The sequence below is a fragment of the Asterias rubens genome, chromosome 1, assembly GCF_902459465.1.
Source record: "Asterias rubens chromosome 1, eAstRub1.3, whole genome shotgun sequence".
In the NCBI taxonomy this organism is placed as follows: domain Eukaryota; kingdom Metazoa; phylum Echinodermata; class Asteroidea; order Forcipulatida; family Asteriidae; genus Asterias; species Asterias rubens.
The window spans coordinates 14312472-14328449 of record NC_047062.1 but is presented as its reverse complement, the minus strand read 5'-3'; the positions used below and the strand labels follow the sequence as shown (position 1 = coordinate 14328449).

Below are 15978 nucleotides of genomic sequence, written 5' to 3'. Positions count from 1 at the left end.
TGAGTACAAAAAAAACACAAAAAAACAAAAAGAAGTCATCAATTACAGGTGTGTACACACTTGAGTGTGTTTAAACTGAATCTTTTATATCAAATTTTCGAAAAAGAAAGAAACTTGAAACAAAACTACCATTAGTGCATCTTTCTGTACATGCCAGAGTAGCTTTGTGATAAAAACTTCAATACCATTATTAAATTTTCTTTATATTGGCCTCAATTACATTTACACAAGCCATCATTATATTATACTATTATTTCATTCATCAAATTCACAGCTGCCCATTTTAAAAAAGTATTAAGTGCATTTCGACTTGGTACAAAATAACAATTTAATCATTCTACTTGGTCAAAGATGAACAAGTTGGCCCCCGAGAAATTAGCATAAAAATATCATCAAAGATTTATTTTGATTTGTGTTTATAATAGAATATGCTCACCCGGCTAGCTCAACCTGCTATTGATTAAACCATGTTGTGCAAACAGAAATGTGTCTGCCAAGTTGAAATGAATGTTGGCGTACTGTCAAACACAACTATATTTAAATAAAAAAAGTGTTTAAAGGCACTGGACATGTTTGGTAATTGGTGTTACACGTTTGGTAGTTCTCACTTGGTGTATCCCAATAAATGCATGATATAAAATAAAAAACAAATCTGTGAAAATTTGGGCTCAATTGGTCATTGAAGTTGGCAGAAAAAAGAAACCTTGTTGCACAAATTTGTGTGTTTTCAGATGCCTGAGAAAGGCTTCAAATGTTACGTCTTTCTCAAACTCAATTATTTTAGTTAGAAATTACCTCTTTCTTAAAAACTGTGTCACTTCTCACAATACTATCAACAGCTCTCCGTTGCTCGATACCAAGTAAGTTTTTTATGCTAATATTTATTTTGAGTATTTACCAATAGTGTCCAGTGCCTTTAAGAAGAAACAAACACAAATAAGCACACGTTGGTACCAGCAAAGAGAGGATTGTCAATGCCTTAGAAAACCACAAAAACCAAAATCACCAATGCTAGATTTACGACCTGCTAAACATAAAATTTCTTTGCAAAAACATTAGCAAGATTTGCTAAATAGAAAGTGGAATGCACCACAGACCACAGACGGACAATAACAGCAACCTCATACCCAAAGTAACCCCCCCTGCTCTATCCCTAATACACTGCCCTCACCTACTGTCATACCGTTGAGCTCGTCTCCAGACCAAAGAGTTCAATAATGAGAGGGCTCAGGTCTCTTTCCTGTACCTGGACCTCCATCAGGTCGCTGAGGTGAACCACGGCAATGTCCCTCATCTTGGTAAGCTTCATGATCAGCTTAGCAAACAGCGTCTTGTCCTCTTGGTGGAACACCTTGGTGGTGGCGTGTAGCGTCTCTACCACTGAGAACTGGATCTCTTCAACGAGCTCGCGATTGTGGAGTTCGATGCGGTCTGTGACAGAGAAAAAATTTGACACAACTTTTAGATTAGATTTTTGCAAACGAAAAAAAAGTACAACAGCTTTTCAATGACGAAATCCTAACTTTGAATATGACACACTTTGGATGCACTACAGAGCATTCACAAACGATAACCGTTTATTCCACCATCTAAACACCGTTCTAAGTCCAGAACCCAAGAGTAAAGTCACAGGAAGCCGCTTGCAAATCATTGGCAAACCTCTTAATAACTGTCGACGATCCTACCCCAGATATCCTGAGCAATCTGGCAATGGGAGGAACATTGGTGCAAGTCTAAATCAATGCTTTATTTTTACTCTAACCAATGTTATGCGCAACCTTAAAGGATATTTGCTTTTAGATTTATATGTTGGTGAAGATGATACTGTATTCGATTAACACTTACCCGGCGAGAGGATTGCTACAGCATTTAGCAAGGCATACTCTCCTGTGGACAGTTGACACTCTTTGGTCTCTTTCATAAACTGAAATGCCTGCTCCGGTAGGGTCGTATACCCCATCTGATACATCATGTTAATGTGGAATATATCATTGGTCATTTCATTGAAGACACAGCCCATATCGGGGACGTAGCTCTCCGCACAGCGCAACAGGAGTGCATCCATTATACTGGCTTTGATCAGCACCGCCTGGTCGTCGCACAGCAAGTCCATAAATCCAGGAATCGTTTTGGCAAAGTGAATCGTCTGTTTGACCAGGATGGCGAACATGTCCATCGCTGTGTGTAATAACTCCTTGTGGATGGGTAACTTAGGTCTCTCCTGTGCGGCGCACTCTTTCATGGAGCCGTTGGTGATGAAAGACGTCACACGATGTACTGACTGGTAAGCATCAGGTTCTTTCCCCTCTCCGTCCGATGAAGTCCCAGCTGAGTTTGTCTCACCAGTCCCTGCCTGGTTTTGAGCGCCCATTAGACCCAAGGCAATGTTCGACAGGCCAGGGGGTAGACTGCTGAGGTCGAGTCCAGCGGGTATGCTGAGGTCTCCCGTAGCCAGGGCGTTCAACGCCATCTCGGCGGTCATCCCATCGGGTAGGAGCGACATCAACCCAGTCAAAGGGTTCTTTGAGGCTGATGAGCCACACGATGTAGAGGCTTGGGATGGGGCCGTCTCTTCTGCTGTCGTCGTTGAACCTTCTTCTGATGTTGTCGCAAAGAGTTGTGATATGCTGCTACCATTGGCACTCATTGAACTCATGGGTATGGCAAGAGACCCAGGTGCTCTAGGCTATGGAGAAATTAATACAAATTTGATTAAAAATTACCAAGGAAAAGAAATTAATTATTTCTGATCTGAAACTTCAATACCATAACAGACTTTGACGTAAAGTATTTTTTAAAGAAATATTTCCAGTTGTGGGGGAAATATGTTCGACAAATCTTTTGTTAACCTCGATTGAATTGCATAAAGCTGTTAAACTGAAAATACTGCTTAGCTAAGTAAAATATTGCTTAGAAGAGACAGGTTACAAGCCAAACAACCATGTATTGTATATTGTTTGTGACTGGTTATCTGCTCATCTTGCTTAGCAGAATTGTTTTTATAAGAAACATTTTCTGCTTAAAAGCTTCAAGACATTGGGCCCAGTAGGCAAAAGGCCTTGAGAAGTAGAGTTAATGACAAACTCAACAACGTTACTTACTGCAAACAATCAAGTTAATGTTAGATGAATTTGGAATGCCCTGTATCCCCACCTTGAGTTTATTTTCTGGATAAGATCTTAATGGTAATAATACATACAAAGATATTTTTGAAGACTTCCTTGGATGCCGTGTAGCCTTTCTCCAAACGCTCCAACAAGCTCTTCTGCTCTGCAGTCAGCTCCCACTGAGGCTCACTCTGGCCCATTGGCGAAGGTTGCATAGAGGTCTGGTCTATGCCAGGGGACATGACAGTATTCATGAAGGCTGCTATATCTGGGGTCATGTCAGAGGTCATACTTGGGGTCATGTTGAAGGAGCATGTCGGATGCGACTGCCCAGGCGGAGGGGAGTTGGCAGCCGATGTGTCAGTACTGGATGGAGGGGAAACGGTGCTTGCAGCCGCAGCGCTGCGCTTTGGGTTAGGAGAGGGCTGTTTTTTCTTTCGTTTGACCCGGATGAGCTGTTTTCTCGTTTTTAAACGACTGTCGTCCCACACCCCTGCGTGAAGAAAACACAAAAAATGCAGAAAAGTGTTTAATACGGAGCGCATGATACAAGAACCCAGTCTTCAAACATGAGATGAAATACGAGTACTGTAATTGTCAAATCAGGATGTATTTTTTTTCCACCTATATGCATCCACTTGGTACTCCAGTTTGAGCCCTTACAGTCCTAATTCCTCTACTACTGTGTCAAATTGGCAAAGTAAATGACTCACAAAGATAGGGCTGGTGATTTAAATACTTATTACAGGGTTGGCCATTCCAATGATATCCAGGTCTAAGATATTTGCTCCGAAGCCACATAGGAGAGAAAGATTGGGGCTATTGGTGGATTGAGGCTACATGTACATGCTAGCACAATTGTCCGAGTCTTTACTTCTTTGGTTAGAAATCCCATAGAAATGATTAAGTACTTCACACTTAGTAACCATGTATTTACATGAAATTAACTTAACGATATTCTGCAAGTGAGCCCTCTTGCAATAAAAGTTCCCTATTTACTTCCAGCATCGTTTGATATTAGGAGACTTACGATCCACATTCATTCCTAGCTCCACACATCTTGTCATCCGGCAGGCTGGACAATGCCGTCTGGTGTACAAATCCATTGAACATTTCCCGCCCTGATTGCACACGAAGGTTGCCTTGGACTTGGTGCTGCGTAGGAAGAAACTCTTGCAGCCCTCGCAGGACAAGACGTTGTAGTGAACCCCGTTGGCGCGATCGCCGCATACTAGACACAGACGTTCGTCTTTGGTGGACTGGGCACTGGATTTCAGGTCAGATGATTCCGCTGCTTGGGGCATTGCTATTGTGCTTTCCATCTTAGAGTGGGGGGGAAAAAACAGACAACTTAATTTGTACTGTTAAGCCTTCGAGGAAGACTCTGCTAGGTTTGAAGTATCAGGCCATTCACTCATAGGTTCTTTTGGTTGGTGGACAGAACAGCTAATTCTATTTTCTCACTTACAAATAGATTTGACTTTCTCGATTCAAGCATTTGCTAAAATGCTACTAAGGCAAAAGAAACATACAATTTTGTCAAATTCATCAGTCAGTTTATGCCGATGGATTTAAAAATATAAAAATGAATTTTCCTTCAACTTCAAGTAAGATCCCCGGAGTAGTGCCAAACTTGGTTTGACTTGTTTTACCTTCACACTTGATAACTGGATTCACACCTGCACCTCCGAGATTTCTGTCAAACACTTCAGCATTTCGAGATTAAAGGATGTTTTGAAGATACTTCCACCCAACTGCCTTGCAAATCACTGGGTCGACAAGAATAAAAGCTCATTAAATAAGATCATTTGGATTGTTGAACATCACGGATTATGAGTCTTGTTTTTTTTAATCGAAGGTTAACGTAGATGCTACTTGGATAATATTATAGTTGTGTTTCACTCCTAAGCTTGGAACGTCTTCAGACTGGTGACCATGTCCTATACTGAACTGCCTTTTGTACCCTTTCTTGGTGGTCATAGAGGGGTTAAGAAGGCCAAACCACACTTCCAACACCCTCTATGACCACGAAGGAAGGGTACAATATAATTTCTATAAATTATTGTTATATAAAAGGCAGTTGAGTAAGACATGGTCCCCAGCTCTTAGCTTAGGAGTGAATTGTGACATTATTTTGGGATTTGAACAAAAAACATCATCTTCCAAGAATAAAAGCTGCGCTGTCATTTAAAACGTTTGAAATCACACAACAGAACAATTTATTATTGTGTTGAAATCACACAACAGATCAATTTATTATTGTGTTGTTACCTGTGTAACTTTTTACCACACATTTTTTATGAACTTAAATACTCATGATCTTGGTTTAAAGACCTGAAGACAGCTTGGGCAAATTAGTTCAACTGAAGACAGAAACCAAAACAATGTCTCTTAATACCCAGCGATAGTGAAAGCTAACAATGTCTCCCGACAAGCAAAAGTCAACAAACATGTAGCCCAGGCAATGCAGGACATCCAATGTTCCAATTAAAACAGAACAACGTCAATTGTGTCTGTTTTTAATAATACTCAGGATAGCGGAAAGAGATTTAAACTGAAAGTGTTTCAGGGTTTGTATCTTCCTGTTACATACAATATGAAAACAGAGATTCTACACTATAAACAACCATACGTGTTTGTAATAAGTGCGTGACCAACCCAAATGTTATCAAGTTACATGGTGACTATATTTTAGTAACCTGTAATGAACCCATGTTCATACACCAAAGTCATGACCATCTTAAAGCCATTGGACACTTTCGGTAAACAGTATTGTATTGTCCGAAGGCCCACACTTCGTGTATCACAACTGATATAAAAAATAACAAACCTGTGAAAATTTAGGCTCAATCGCTCATCGGAGTCGGGAGCAAATAACGAGGAAAACCCACCCTTGTTTCCGCACGTTTCGCCGTGTCATGACATGTGTTTTTAAAAATAAATCTGTAATTCTCAAAAACGAGAATTGATAATTGTTTTAATGTTTTCTCGAAAAGTAAAGCATTTCATGGAATAATATTTCAAGAGAAGTCTTTCACCATTAACTTCTGTAAACCCTGTAGGTTATTTGTAAATCTGTGAACTTTGTGGTTTTGAGATAATCGGAAAACCTCAAAATTTCTTGTCTGTGTGTTTGTACTTTGATGTTGTTGTTTTTTCTTCAAGGTAGAGTAAAATCTCTACTGGAAGAGAAGAAAATGTTCTAATCTTGAAATTTAGTAAATGTCCAAAGTAAGTACATGTACATGAAGCTCTGAGTGCAGAGCATGTCTTTAAAAAATATACACATGGAAAAATGTGGCATGTGGTGTGGCGTGGCCGAGCAGTCAAATGTTTTTGACTCAAGCTCTGGTGTTTCTGACCAGCAGAGTGTGGGTTCCAGTTCCGGTCGTGACACTTGTATACTTCAAACTCAAGCTCTGGTGTTTCTGACCAGCAGAGTGTGGGTTCCAGTTCCGGTCGTGACACTTGTATACTTCAAACTCAAGCTCTGGTGTTTCTTAACCGAGTGTGGGTTCGTGTTAGTCTTGACACTTGTGTCCTGTGCATTGTCTAATGCACTTAAAATAACCCAGTTACACTTAACGCTAATAAGAGAAGGGGGTTTGCCCTAGTGTTTCTGGCAGTGGCTGCTGAGTACCTTGTAAACCGTTATCAGGATGCTAGATACATTTTAAATGGGTAGACTCATAGTTCAATTAACTTCAAAACCTGGTGTTTTGAGCAGCTTATCGGTGGATACATTTGCCATATAAGACTTCAATGTTATTATAACAATAATATTCAATGTTATACCATGCTTTATCTAAGGGCGTGTAAAGGAACATAAAGGACACAAAGTTCAGTTTACTGTTTGCATGCACAGCAAGTCAATTTATAACAAAAATTTTGAAATGCACAGTTCTATCTGAAAATCATGCATTTACCGTCGCAGCCTTACCTGATGGTGAGCTTCCAGGGAAAAACTTGGTGAACTGGTGCTCTGAAAGTTTCAACATGGGTGTCAGATACTGGCACAAACATCAACACAGCAAGACTCTTAGCTAACTGACAAAAGGAAAACCACCCTCTAGTCTTTTTCTCCTGTTAGGTCAATGAAAAAAACCAAGAACTTAGTAACAAATCTTTATATGATAACATTAAAGGTACTACACAGCAGTGTTACCGCTCACAAGGGGGGTAGGAGGCAGTATTTGTTTTGTGTAATCCACCATGAAATAACCAACCTTTGAAAATTTAGGCTTAACCTGTTTTGTGAGTCAAGAGAAAATAGTGATAAACCATTCACAATTTTCAGCATCTGAACATTTTATATACAGTCCATTTGATTGTAAAAACCAAAATCATAATTTGTAGGTTTTCAGATCCAGTTTGTCGAACTGCACAGGAAAAGTGGTTCCATTATGAACTTCGTAATCAATAAGCTTTCAGACTAAACAATTATGGTTTTTTCTTTTCTTATTCTTACAAATCCTGTATACGCCTCTCTTAATATCTATGCATGAGGTACGTCATAATGCTAACCCAAAACGAGGCGATGGGTGCAGCCACTGCAAGCGGTGGCGGACGTGCGCCCATAGCCTCATTTTGGATGAGAACTATATGATGTCATGCATAAATATTAAGAGAGGCGTATTGTACCTTCCAATTTCGACATTTCGATTTCACTGGTTAATCAAATAAAAAAGACATAGGCAAACCAATTAACATTAAATCAAGTAATAACTGAGAATATAGTAACTAGGCAAATGGAGGCAACCGTGGATAAGCAGTGCTTGTGTTGGGGAAGCCTAAGCAGACCGTGCTTGTGTTGGGGAAGCCTTATATTTAGGACAAGAGACTGGACAAGAAAAACCCACACATAACGGAGAACGGGACTAGAAACAAAACACCAACACAAACATTTAACAGTTAGCATGGTTATAAATTGGTTTATAAATTGGTTTATTTATTTAAAAATGCCATCGCAGCATACCGCTGAATTGTGGCATACTTTACAATAATTAAAAAATATTACATTAGTTGTTAAAAAGCTTTACAATAGAAAAAACATAGTGAACATTTGATAAAAAAAAAATCACAAAAGCAATGGCCTGCCAGATATGTACAAACAGGTTCACTACATTTGTATACATTTAAGACCAGAAAATTAAGCAATTATATTAACATGGTTCTAGGAGTTCAGGAGCTTGGTGAGGTAGGGCAACGGGCTGTTTTGGAATCTTTTGGTGTTGCAGTGAAACATACCAAACCGTGCTCGTTGGCGGAGTTGCATAGATGAGTTGTTTACAGAAGCAGGGAACCACCTCGAAAATCTCACAGAAGCGCTTGCCTTCTCTGCAAATTGGTGGCAGAGTTTGTTTCGAGCATCTTTAGAGGGACAAATAAATAGAGCTCATAAAAAAAGCAGACATAACCGGGATATGGGACAAGAAACCAGACATATCAGGGAAAAGGGACAAGAAACAAAAACACGAACACAAACAATATACAATTAGCGTGGTTACGAGTAAACAGGCATCTTTAGGGTGGTAAATATAGCTTGATCAAATACCCACGGCATTTTCTGTTGCACAGCTCAGTTAAAAGGCACACTGACTAATTGACCTTTGTATTTTAACGCTAAAAATGAAACGTTGGTTGATCTTGCACAGCCTTTGGCCTCTGATTCTAAAGGCCACGTAGACATATGCTGTTGAGAGCGTGCTTTGATCGTGGCGTGACACATTCACTTGGCCTTCTACCTGAGAGTGCCCCGCTACATTGAACAATAGATGCATAAAAATAGTGCTCAATTGTACTTGACAAACGGAGAGATAAAAAAACCACAGTTTATGTAATACTATTGGTTTTTTTTTTTGGTTTTTTTTACATCCTGACAGTTCCATAAATGACCTAATCAAAAACATATTAAAGCCATTATACACTTTCGGATCAGGAAAAAAAAAAGTTCACAGATTTATTTACAAATAACTTACAGGGTTTACAGAAGGTAATGGTAAAAGACTTCTCTAGAAATATTATTCCATGAAATGCTTTACTTTTTGAGAAAACATTAAAACAATTATCAATTCTCGACATCGAGAATTACGGATTTATAGTAAACACATGTCATGACACGGCGAAACGTGCGGAAACAAGGGTGGGTTTTCCCGTTATTTGCTCCCGACTCCGATGAGCGATTGAGCCTAAATTTTCACAGGTTTGTTATTTTATATATAAGTTGTGATACACGAAGTGTGGGCCTTGGACAATACTGTTTACCGAAAGTGTCCACTGGCTTTAAACCAGCATTTGTATGCAGATCTCCACATTTTACCGACAATTTGTGTATTCCAAACAAAATATAAGCTCTTGATAAAGATGCTTTTCATTTAAAGACTTTACATAAAGAGCTTCTTTATTAAGAGCTTAAATATATGTTTTGTTTGGGATGTAAAATCAAAGTGTCCTTCAATTATTCTAAATTGTTAAATTCTACAAGGGAAGAGGGTGTGGAGGCATACAATGAAAATAAATTTAAAAATAATGAGGTAAGGGGGCGTGGAGAAATGAAAACCCACCAAAAACACACGAAACATACACTTGCGTGTTATTCTTTATGTAATCATGGAGGTAGATGATGTAATGAGGTGACTTCCTTTATAAATCTCATGACCAACTGTGGGACAAACAACTTTGCACCATTGTCAGTCCATGGTCAGTCATGTGATCTTCGACTTCCCTTGGGTTAATGACTAGAACCAATGATGAAAACATCAACCCAAGTTATCTATTCAGGATTTGCCCTTCAGGGCTAGCCTGGCATACATTTTCTAGTAAAAAATGGGCTAGTAAACACCACCTCTCAACTTGCCATGTGGGCTACTACAACCCTGCACAACCTTGTTGTAATACATATCTTCTTCTCAGGATATGAATAAAGAATTTCTTTAAGTCATAATTAATTTTCTGTACTGCAATCCTCACTAAACCCACTCTTGTGTGTTAAACTTGTTAACTTTTGAGTTTCAATACCAGGCGTGATATTTCATGAAGGCATTGAAGGCGATTGCCTCCGTGCCCCCTTGCCTCCATGGTCATTGCCTTGGTGCCCTTGAAATGCTCTACTAAGTAGATATTTAGAGTTTCCTCATAGTCACGGGGTGCCCTGTCTACCTCCATGCCTTTACCAAAAGAAAATGCCTTGGCGTCCTTGCCCTTAAAAAATGAAGCATACAGACCTGCAATACTAATGACAGTATTTAAAAACCACTTTTTAAGTCAGTAACCCAATTTGCAATGCAACACTAGCATCAGTGCCCATTATCATAGAGCTGCTTAAGCAGAGAATTATGCTTAGCAACTTTCTGCTCAGCAAAACAAAGCAGGATACCCGTCACAGAATGTATGTGACATTGATACTATGGCTGGTACCCTTATATTCTGGTTAGCATAATTGTGCCTTTAGAAGTGCTTCTCAGCTCTATGAGATTGGGCCCTGTGATACGTACAGCTGTACTTACACTATCAGGTTTTTATCACTGGCAACGTTTGGCAATGAGTTATAGGATGCAAATTTTATACTCTTGAGATTAAAAAAGTGTTTACCATCAAGCCATCCCCCATACTCGATTCCCGATTCCCTTTGTGTGTGCGGGTCATATCTGGATGTTTCATGGTCCAAATGTTATCAAGATATATCAAGATAAAGCACATCATTGATTGTGTACATTTGGTGGGTGGGGAAACTGTATCATCAAACTTTAAACCTATGGTTTCTAAAAAGCAATGACCTAATTTCCAAAGAATAAAACCTACACAGCGCAGTAGGGTGTTGCAAACCGCAAACCGAATATCATTTATATCTCCATGGTTATGCAATACTGACTGGGCATTAAGGCTTGAACTTGATATGCTCCATGATATGATTGAAGGCAAACAGAATCAAGAGTCATGAATTTAGAAAATAGTTTTCTACATACCCTCTATTGACGACAAGTCACTGTTGAGATCCTACCATGTAGCCCTAGCTGAGGTTACCTAAGTGTGGATTTTATCCCAGCAGTTTGGACAGTGGTCTTTTAATTGAAACAGGTTAAAGCATGGAGGAATTTATTCCTCCATGGTTGAACACTGGTGGGATCACTATCTCACAATCAATATGCAATCAAACAAGACCTCAGGGGGACCTTGTCTCTAGAACCATGGAGGAATCCCCCCCCCCCCCCCCCACTAGAACTACTCTTCTTTATTAACAATAAGGGTCAATGAAAAGGAACAGGTTCAAAGCAAAACAAAACTACTTAAGACTTGCTGTGTCTTGCAGCTCCACCCAGCAGCCCCACCCTGCATGCAGTACCCCAGCTTGGTACATTCCCTATTCATCAACCATGAATGTGACTCTCATGCATCATTGGACACTCTATGAACTGTGGGCTTCCACAAATCAATCTTGGGCTGTTTCATAGAAGTTCATCCTATTCTACCTCCATGGAGCAAGCAAGGACCTTGTTTTTTGTACACACCAGTGGTGAATTTCGGTTTGACATGATTTTCTGTGAGGCTTTCTGCATGCCTACTGAGGCCAATTTCAGAAGAACTACTTTTGAATTATAAGTAACTGAAGAAGACTGTACTGCTATCCATGTAAACCAGATCGACCTGAAACAATACACTGTAGGTGTCAAGATGCTTCGACAGAGAACCAGATTGGTAAGGTTGGGTTCAATATTTTAATTTGATTGTTTTTCAACAGACAAGTGGTGCATCTAACTTTCAAAAATATCTCATTGCCGAATCTTTTGGGTAAACATGATAGCTAATCAATACATTTTGTATCATGAAACATTAACCATGACGGTTCTTGTAAAAAAAATTTTTTACAATTTATATTTGCCAGACACTGTCCAAATAATACAAGTTGCAATGTTAGCGATTCTCATCACTCAAACTAGCCATGATATAGCCCAATATACAGGCTTTGTACTGAACTTTTCCAGTGACTAGCCAGGAAGGTTGGACCTGTTAAATGTAGCTTATCATTTTACTAGTTCGTTAAAGGGACACGTTATCTTGGATCGGGCGAGTTGGTCAAAGAAAAGCATTTAGAGTTTGTTGTAAAATGCATGGTTAAAATTATGTTTTAAAAGTAGAATTATATAACTATAAGGATCCACAAAAATATGCTTCGAAATTCCATGGTTTCCTTACACGACGTGAACTAACACAACACGCCATTTTGTGGAGTCAAGTTTTTGACTCCATAAAGTGGCCGACCGTGTTAGGTCGCAAAGGTTTTCGTGGAAAACCACGCACTTTCGAGGCATGTTTGTGTGGATCATTATAATCTACTTTTAAAACATCTTTCTAACGATATCAATGGACCCTTCCCATGAAATATGCTAATTACATTTACGCATGCGTACAGACCCTGTTGGATGGCAAACGCCATAGAGTTGTGCACTAAGCAGACGCGCAATCGCGTCTGCGTCACGCACCCATTAGCCGTGTACAAAACAGCGCCATGTTCCCTCATTTTGCCAACCAAAACGTTAGTGCGCACGCGCTATGTGTAATTTACATATTTCATGGGAAGGGTCTAACAAACAGTTTCAAATGCAACATAGACCAACTCGACTGATCCAAGGCAGCGGGTCTCTTTTGAAAGCTTTTTCACTGTTTCATATTTTGAGTTTTTCTTTCAACATTGTCATTGGCATGGAACTTGTTATTTGAACTCCCGGTAATATGAAGTGGTTTACATGTATCAATGGGACTTTAGCAAACAGGACTAGATGGACCGAATTGAATTCTGACTGTTTTTTTAACTGGCATCTCCCGTTAAAGGCAGTGGACACTATTGGTAATTACTCAAAAAAATTATCATCATAAAACCTTAATTGGTAACGAGTAATGGAGAGAGATTGATGGTATAAAACATTGTGAGAAACGGCTCCCTCTGAAGTGACATAGTTTTCGAGAAAAAGTAATTTTCCACGAATTTGATTTCGAGACCTCAAGTTTAAAACTTGAGGTCTCGAAATCAAGCATCTGAACGCACACAACTTCGTGTGACAAGGGTGTTTTTTCTTTCATTATTATCTCGCAACTTCGATGACCGATTGAGCTCAAATTTTCACAGGTTTGTTATACTATGCATATGTTGAGATACACCAAGTGTGAAGACTAGTCTTTGACGATTACCAATAGTGTCCACTGCCTTTAAGAAAGAATGCTATATGAATGTGAATATTTTGAATACCCTTGCCTTCCTATGCTTGCCCTCAAGGGCGCCAGCTTCCATGGACATAAGCTTTTTATTCAGTCTATATTACTTGTTCAAAAAACTAGTTGTGATAATCATTACCCTTCATCCTTCCAACGTTTGGCCTTCAATCCTCCAGACAGTCTACAGTTTGGAATTGGAGGGTTATAATGATAACAACTAACCTGAATCTTGCACACCATGTTCACTTATATCATGGAGGAATATGTACTCCATTCCTAACTACGTCATAGTAAGGTTACGTCATAGGAGAATCAGAGGAAGAGAGTCCAGAGTAATGACACTTGTACTATTTTATAATCCTATGCATGAGTGGGACCTAAAGGATTATGAAGGTCGTTTCTTTCAATTTTTTTCCTCCATGGTAGGATCAATTATGCTAAAATAATAATAAGACATAAAGCGACAATGCGAAAAGCCTTTAAGCGCATTTAAAGAGAACAATAAAATATCAAATGAGAGAAAGATAATTACAAATAAGGAGATTATAAAAAAGCAGCTTTGTAAATGAGTTTTCAACAGAGACTTAAAGATGCTATGTCAGATTTTTGGCCCCAAACATCACCCGCTCTAACGAAAAAAAGTTTAACTTTTACTTTTGATGGTCAGGAACCATGACAAAAATTTAAAACGTTTCTTATAAAACACATAAGAATTGGTCACCTGATATATTGTCGGGATCCCAACAAAAACTAATTTTAAGCACTTTATTTCATTGCTACTAATAATTGGCGGACTTTTTCGAGCAATGGCTCAAATGAAAGCTTGTAACTTTCTCGACCCCCATCTAAATACCTTTTGAATTTTAAATCAAAATTGTTGGGTCAAATCGGCCAAAAATCTGACATAGCATCTTTAAAACATTGTAAAGAACTAGCCTGGTGAATATATGCACAGGAATACTATTCCAAAGAAATGGTGCAGCATATGAAAAAGATCTTTGGCCATACAAAAAATGGAAGAAACTCTAGTAGTTGATAGCAATGACTGTTGAGATGATCGTAAAATCAGAGTAGGGGAATAATGGTGAACAAGTTCAGATTAATAAGCAGGAGATGAAAATAGGTTTTTGTCAAATTTAAACATTTAATTGTGCCATTTTTGACTGCGCAAACTTTGTTTCCTTGCATGATTACAAAATTATTACAAACAGCTCGAGCCCAGTCATTGAACACCATGCAATCTTTGTCATTCAACCATAATTCTCCGTGAAATATATGCTGATAAAACCACAGAAAACCATGTTTTGATGCAAAGATTTTTACCCATTTTTTCACTTACCCTAGCTCATTTGTGGAGAGCAAACTAACTCAATATTATGTGCAAATAAAAGAATACTGAATTTATCTGAGGACTACATGTCTCGCTTGCACATCTAATCTTTTGAGCATCATGGCGCAGACGATGTTTTTCTAAAAGAATTTTTAATAAAATGACACCAAAACAAGGGCGACATTTTTTAGTTGATGCGCTCTCGACAAATGAGGGGAAAAAATTAACAAAACTGACAAATATCGGCACAAAATTAAAAACCTGGTGTTATGTTTAGTCTATTTAACAAAAATGAACGCTGGCTGCATGGAAGAAGAGAGCGTAGGGCCAAAAAGCATAGGGCCAAGAAGTGGAGGGAGTCCAGCGTATTGGAACTATTTCTATTTCTGGGGCTAGTTATACATCCAGACCCTCTCTCGATCTGCTAAGCCAAACCTGAGAAAATCACCCGATTAATAAAAATTGTATCAAAATCAAATGCAGCCCTAATCTAAAACTAAAAGCAATTCACCTGATATTTTTGATCTAAAGTAGAATTCTGATGATATTCAGATAAAAACTATGGGAATTTCACAATCATGAGTTACAACCTTATGTCTTTTGATGAGTATCACAGTGACATTGACATGGTATGGCGTTATGATATTGATAATTGATTTATTATTATTAACGCAATATTTGTGAAATAATTTTCTGTGTAACTTATGGCGAAATTCTGATCAATTAATTGAATAACTGCTAAAAAGTTGATGTTAGTTATTTTTACTACAGTCGTGCCAAACTTTAAAAAATACTTACCGTGTAGTGGTGAACTATCTTTATCGGCACACTGGGCTTGATTGAAGTTAAATAAATGAAAACCTGCAGGAATTTGAGTGAAATCGAAGTTCATCTCTGAACTCCGTGACATGGAAATTGCACTTTTCTACCGATAACTCACCAACAGAGGGCGGTCCGGCTTGTCAGGTGACTTTCCATCAAATAATTGATAGCTAGAGAGTCAATTCCCTATTTTTTATTTATTGGTCAACATGGCCATATTGAATTTCACTTTCGTAAACTTAGCTTTTTTTTCTCTCAAGTTAATTTTTGCCATAAAGGTTTTACTTTTTATTTATTCTGAAAGTTCCATTTTTAAAGACACAAACTTTCAGGGGTGGTGGTCGAGTAGAGAAGTAGACAAGATTAGCAAAGCCCTTCAGTCTCCTAGAAAATTGAACCAAAAGGATCAGATGAATTTAGTCTGGTACCATTCACATTGAGTTGTGTACAATGCTCAATCAAATAAGAAAATAGAGGTGAGCAAATAATGAACAACAGGTACCGTACTGA

The 15978-nt window shown here is 38.6% G+C and overlaps 1 protein-coding gene across 2 annotated transcripts; it reads right to left on the bottom strand.

The window, feature by feature from the left end:
• Nucleotides 1-872: 872 nt before the first annotated feature.
• Nucleotides 873-15565, bottom strand: LOC117296971 (vitamin D3 receptor-like). Of its 2 annotated transcripts, XM_033780077.1 has the most exons (7): nucleotides 15445-15565; nucleotides 7048-7190; nucleotides 4760-4876; nucleotides 4138-4429; nucleotides 3200-3600; nucleotides 1846-2686; nucleotides 873-1431 (listed from the first exon to the last, which is right to left on the bottom strand). In XM_033780077.1, the coding sequence occupies exons 4-7, from the start codon at nucleotides 4427-4429 to the stop codon at nucleotides 1178-1180; spliced, it is 1788 nt and encodes a 595-aa protein (XP_033635968.1). In that variant the 5' UTR covers nucleotides 4760-4876; nucleotides 7048-7190; nucleotides 15445-15565; the 3' UTR covers nucleotides 873-1177. The 2 variants fall into 2 exon arrangements, with proteins under 2 accessions (XP_033635968.1, XP_033635977.1); XM_033780086.1 differs by lacking the exons at nucleotides 7048-7190; nucleotides 15445-15565 and adding an exon at nucleotides 5379-5456.
• Nucleotides 15566-15978: the final 413 nt, after the last annotated feature.

Excerpts from the sequence above, each read along its gene's own strand:
- LOC117296971 (XM_033780077.1), bottom strand. The coding sequence starts at position 4,429 with ATGGAAAGCACAATAGCAATGCCCCAAGCAGCGGAATCATCTGACCTG. Across the intron at positions 3,601-4,137 it reads GCTAGGAATGAATGTGGATC|GGGTGTGGGACGACAGTCGT; the intron begins GTAAGTCTCCTA and ends TTCTTCACGCAG. Across the intron at positions 2,687-3,199 it reads AAGTCTTCAAAAATATCTTT|CCTAGAGCACCTGGGTCTCT; the intron begins GTATGTATTATT and ends ATTTCTCCATAG.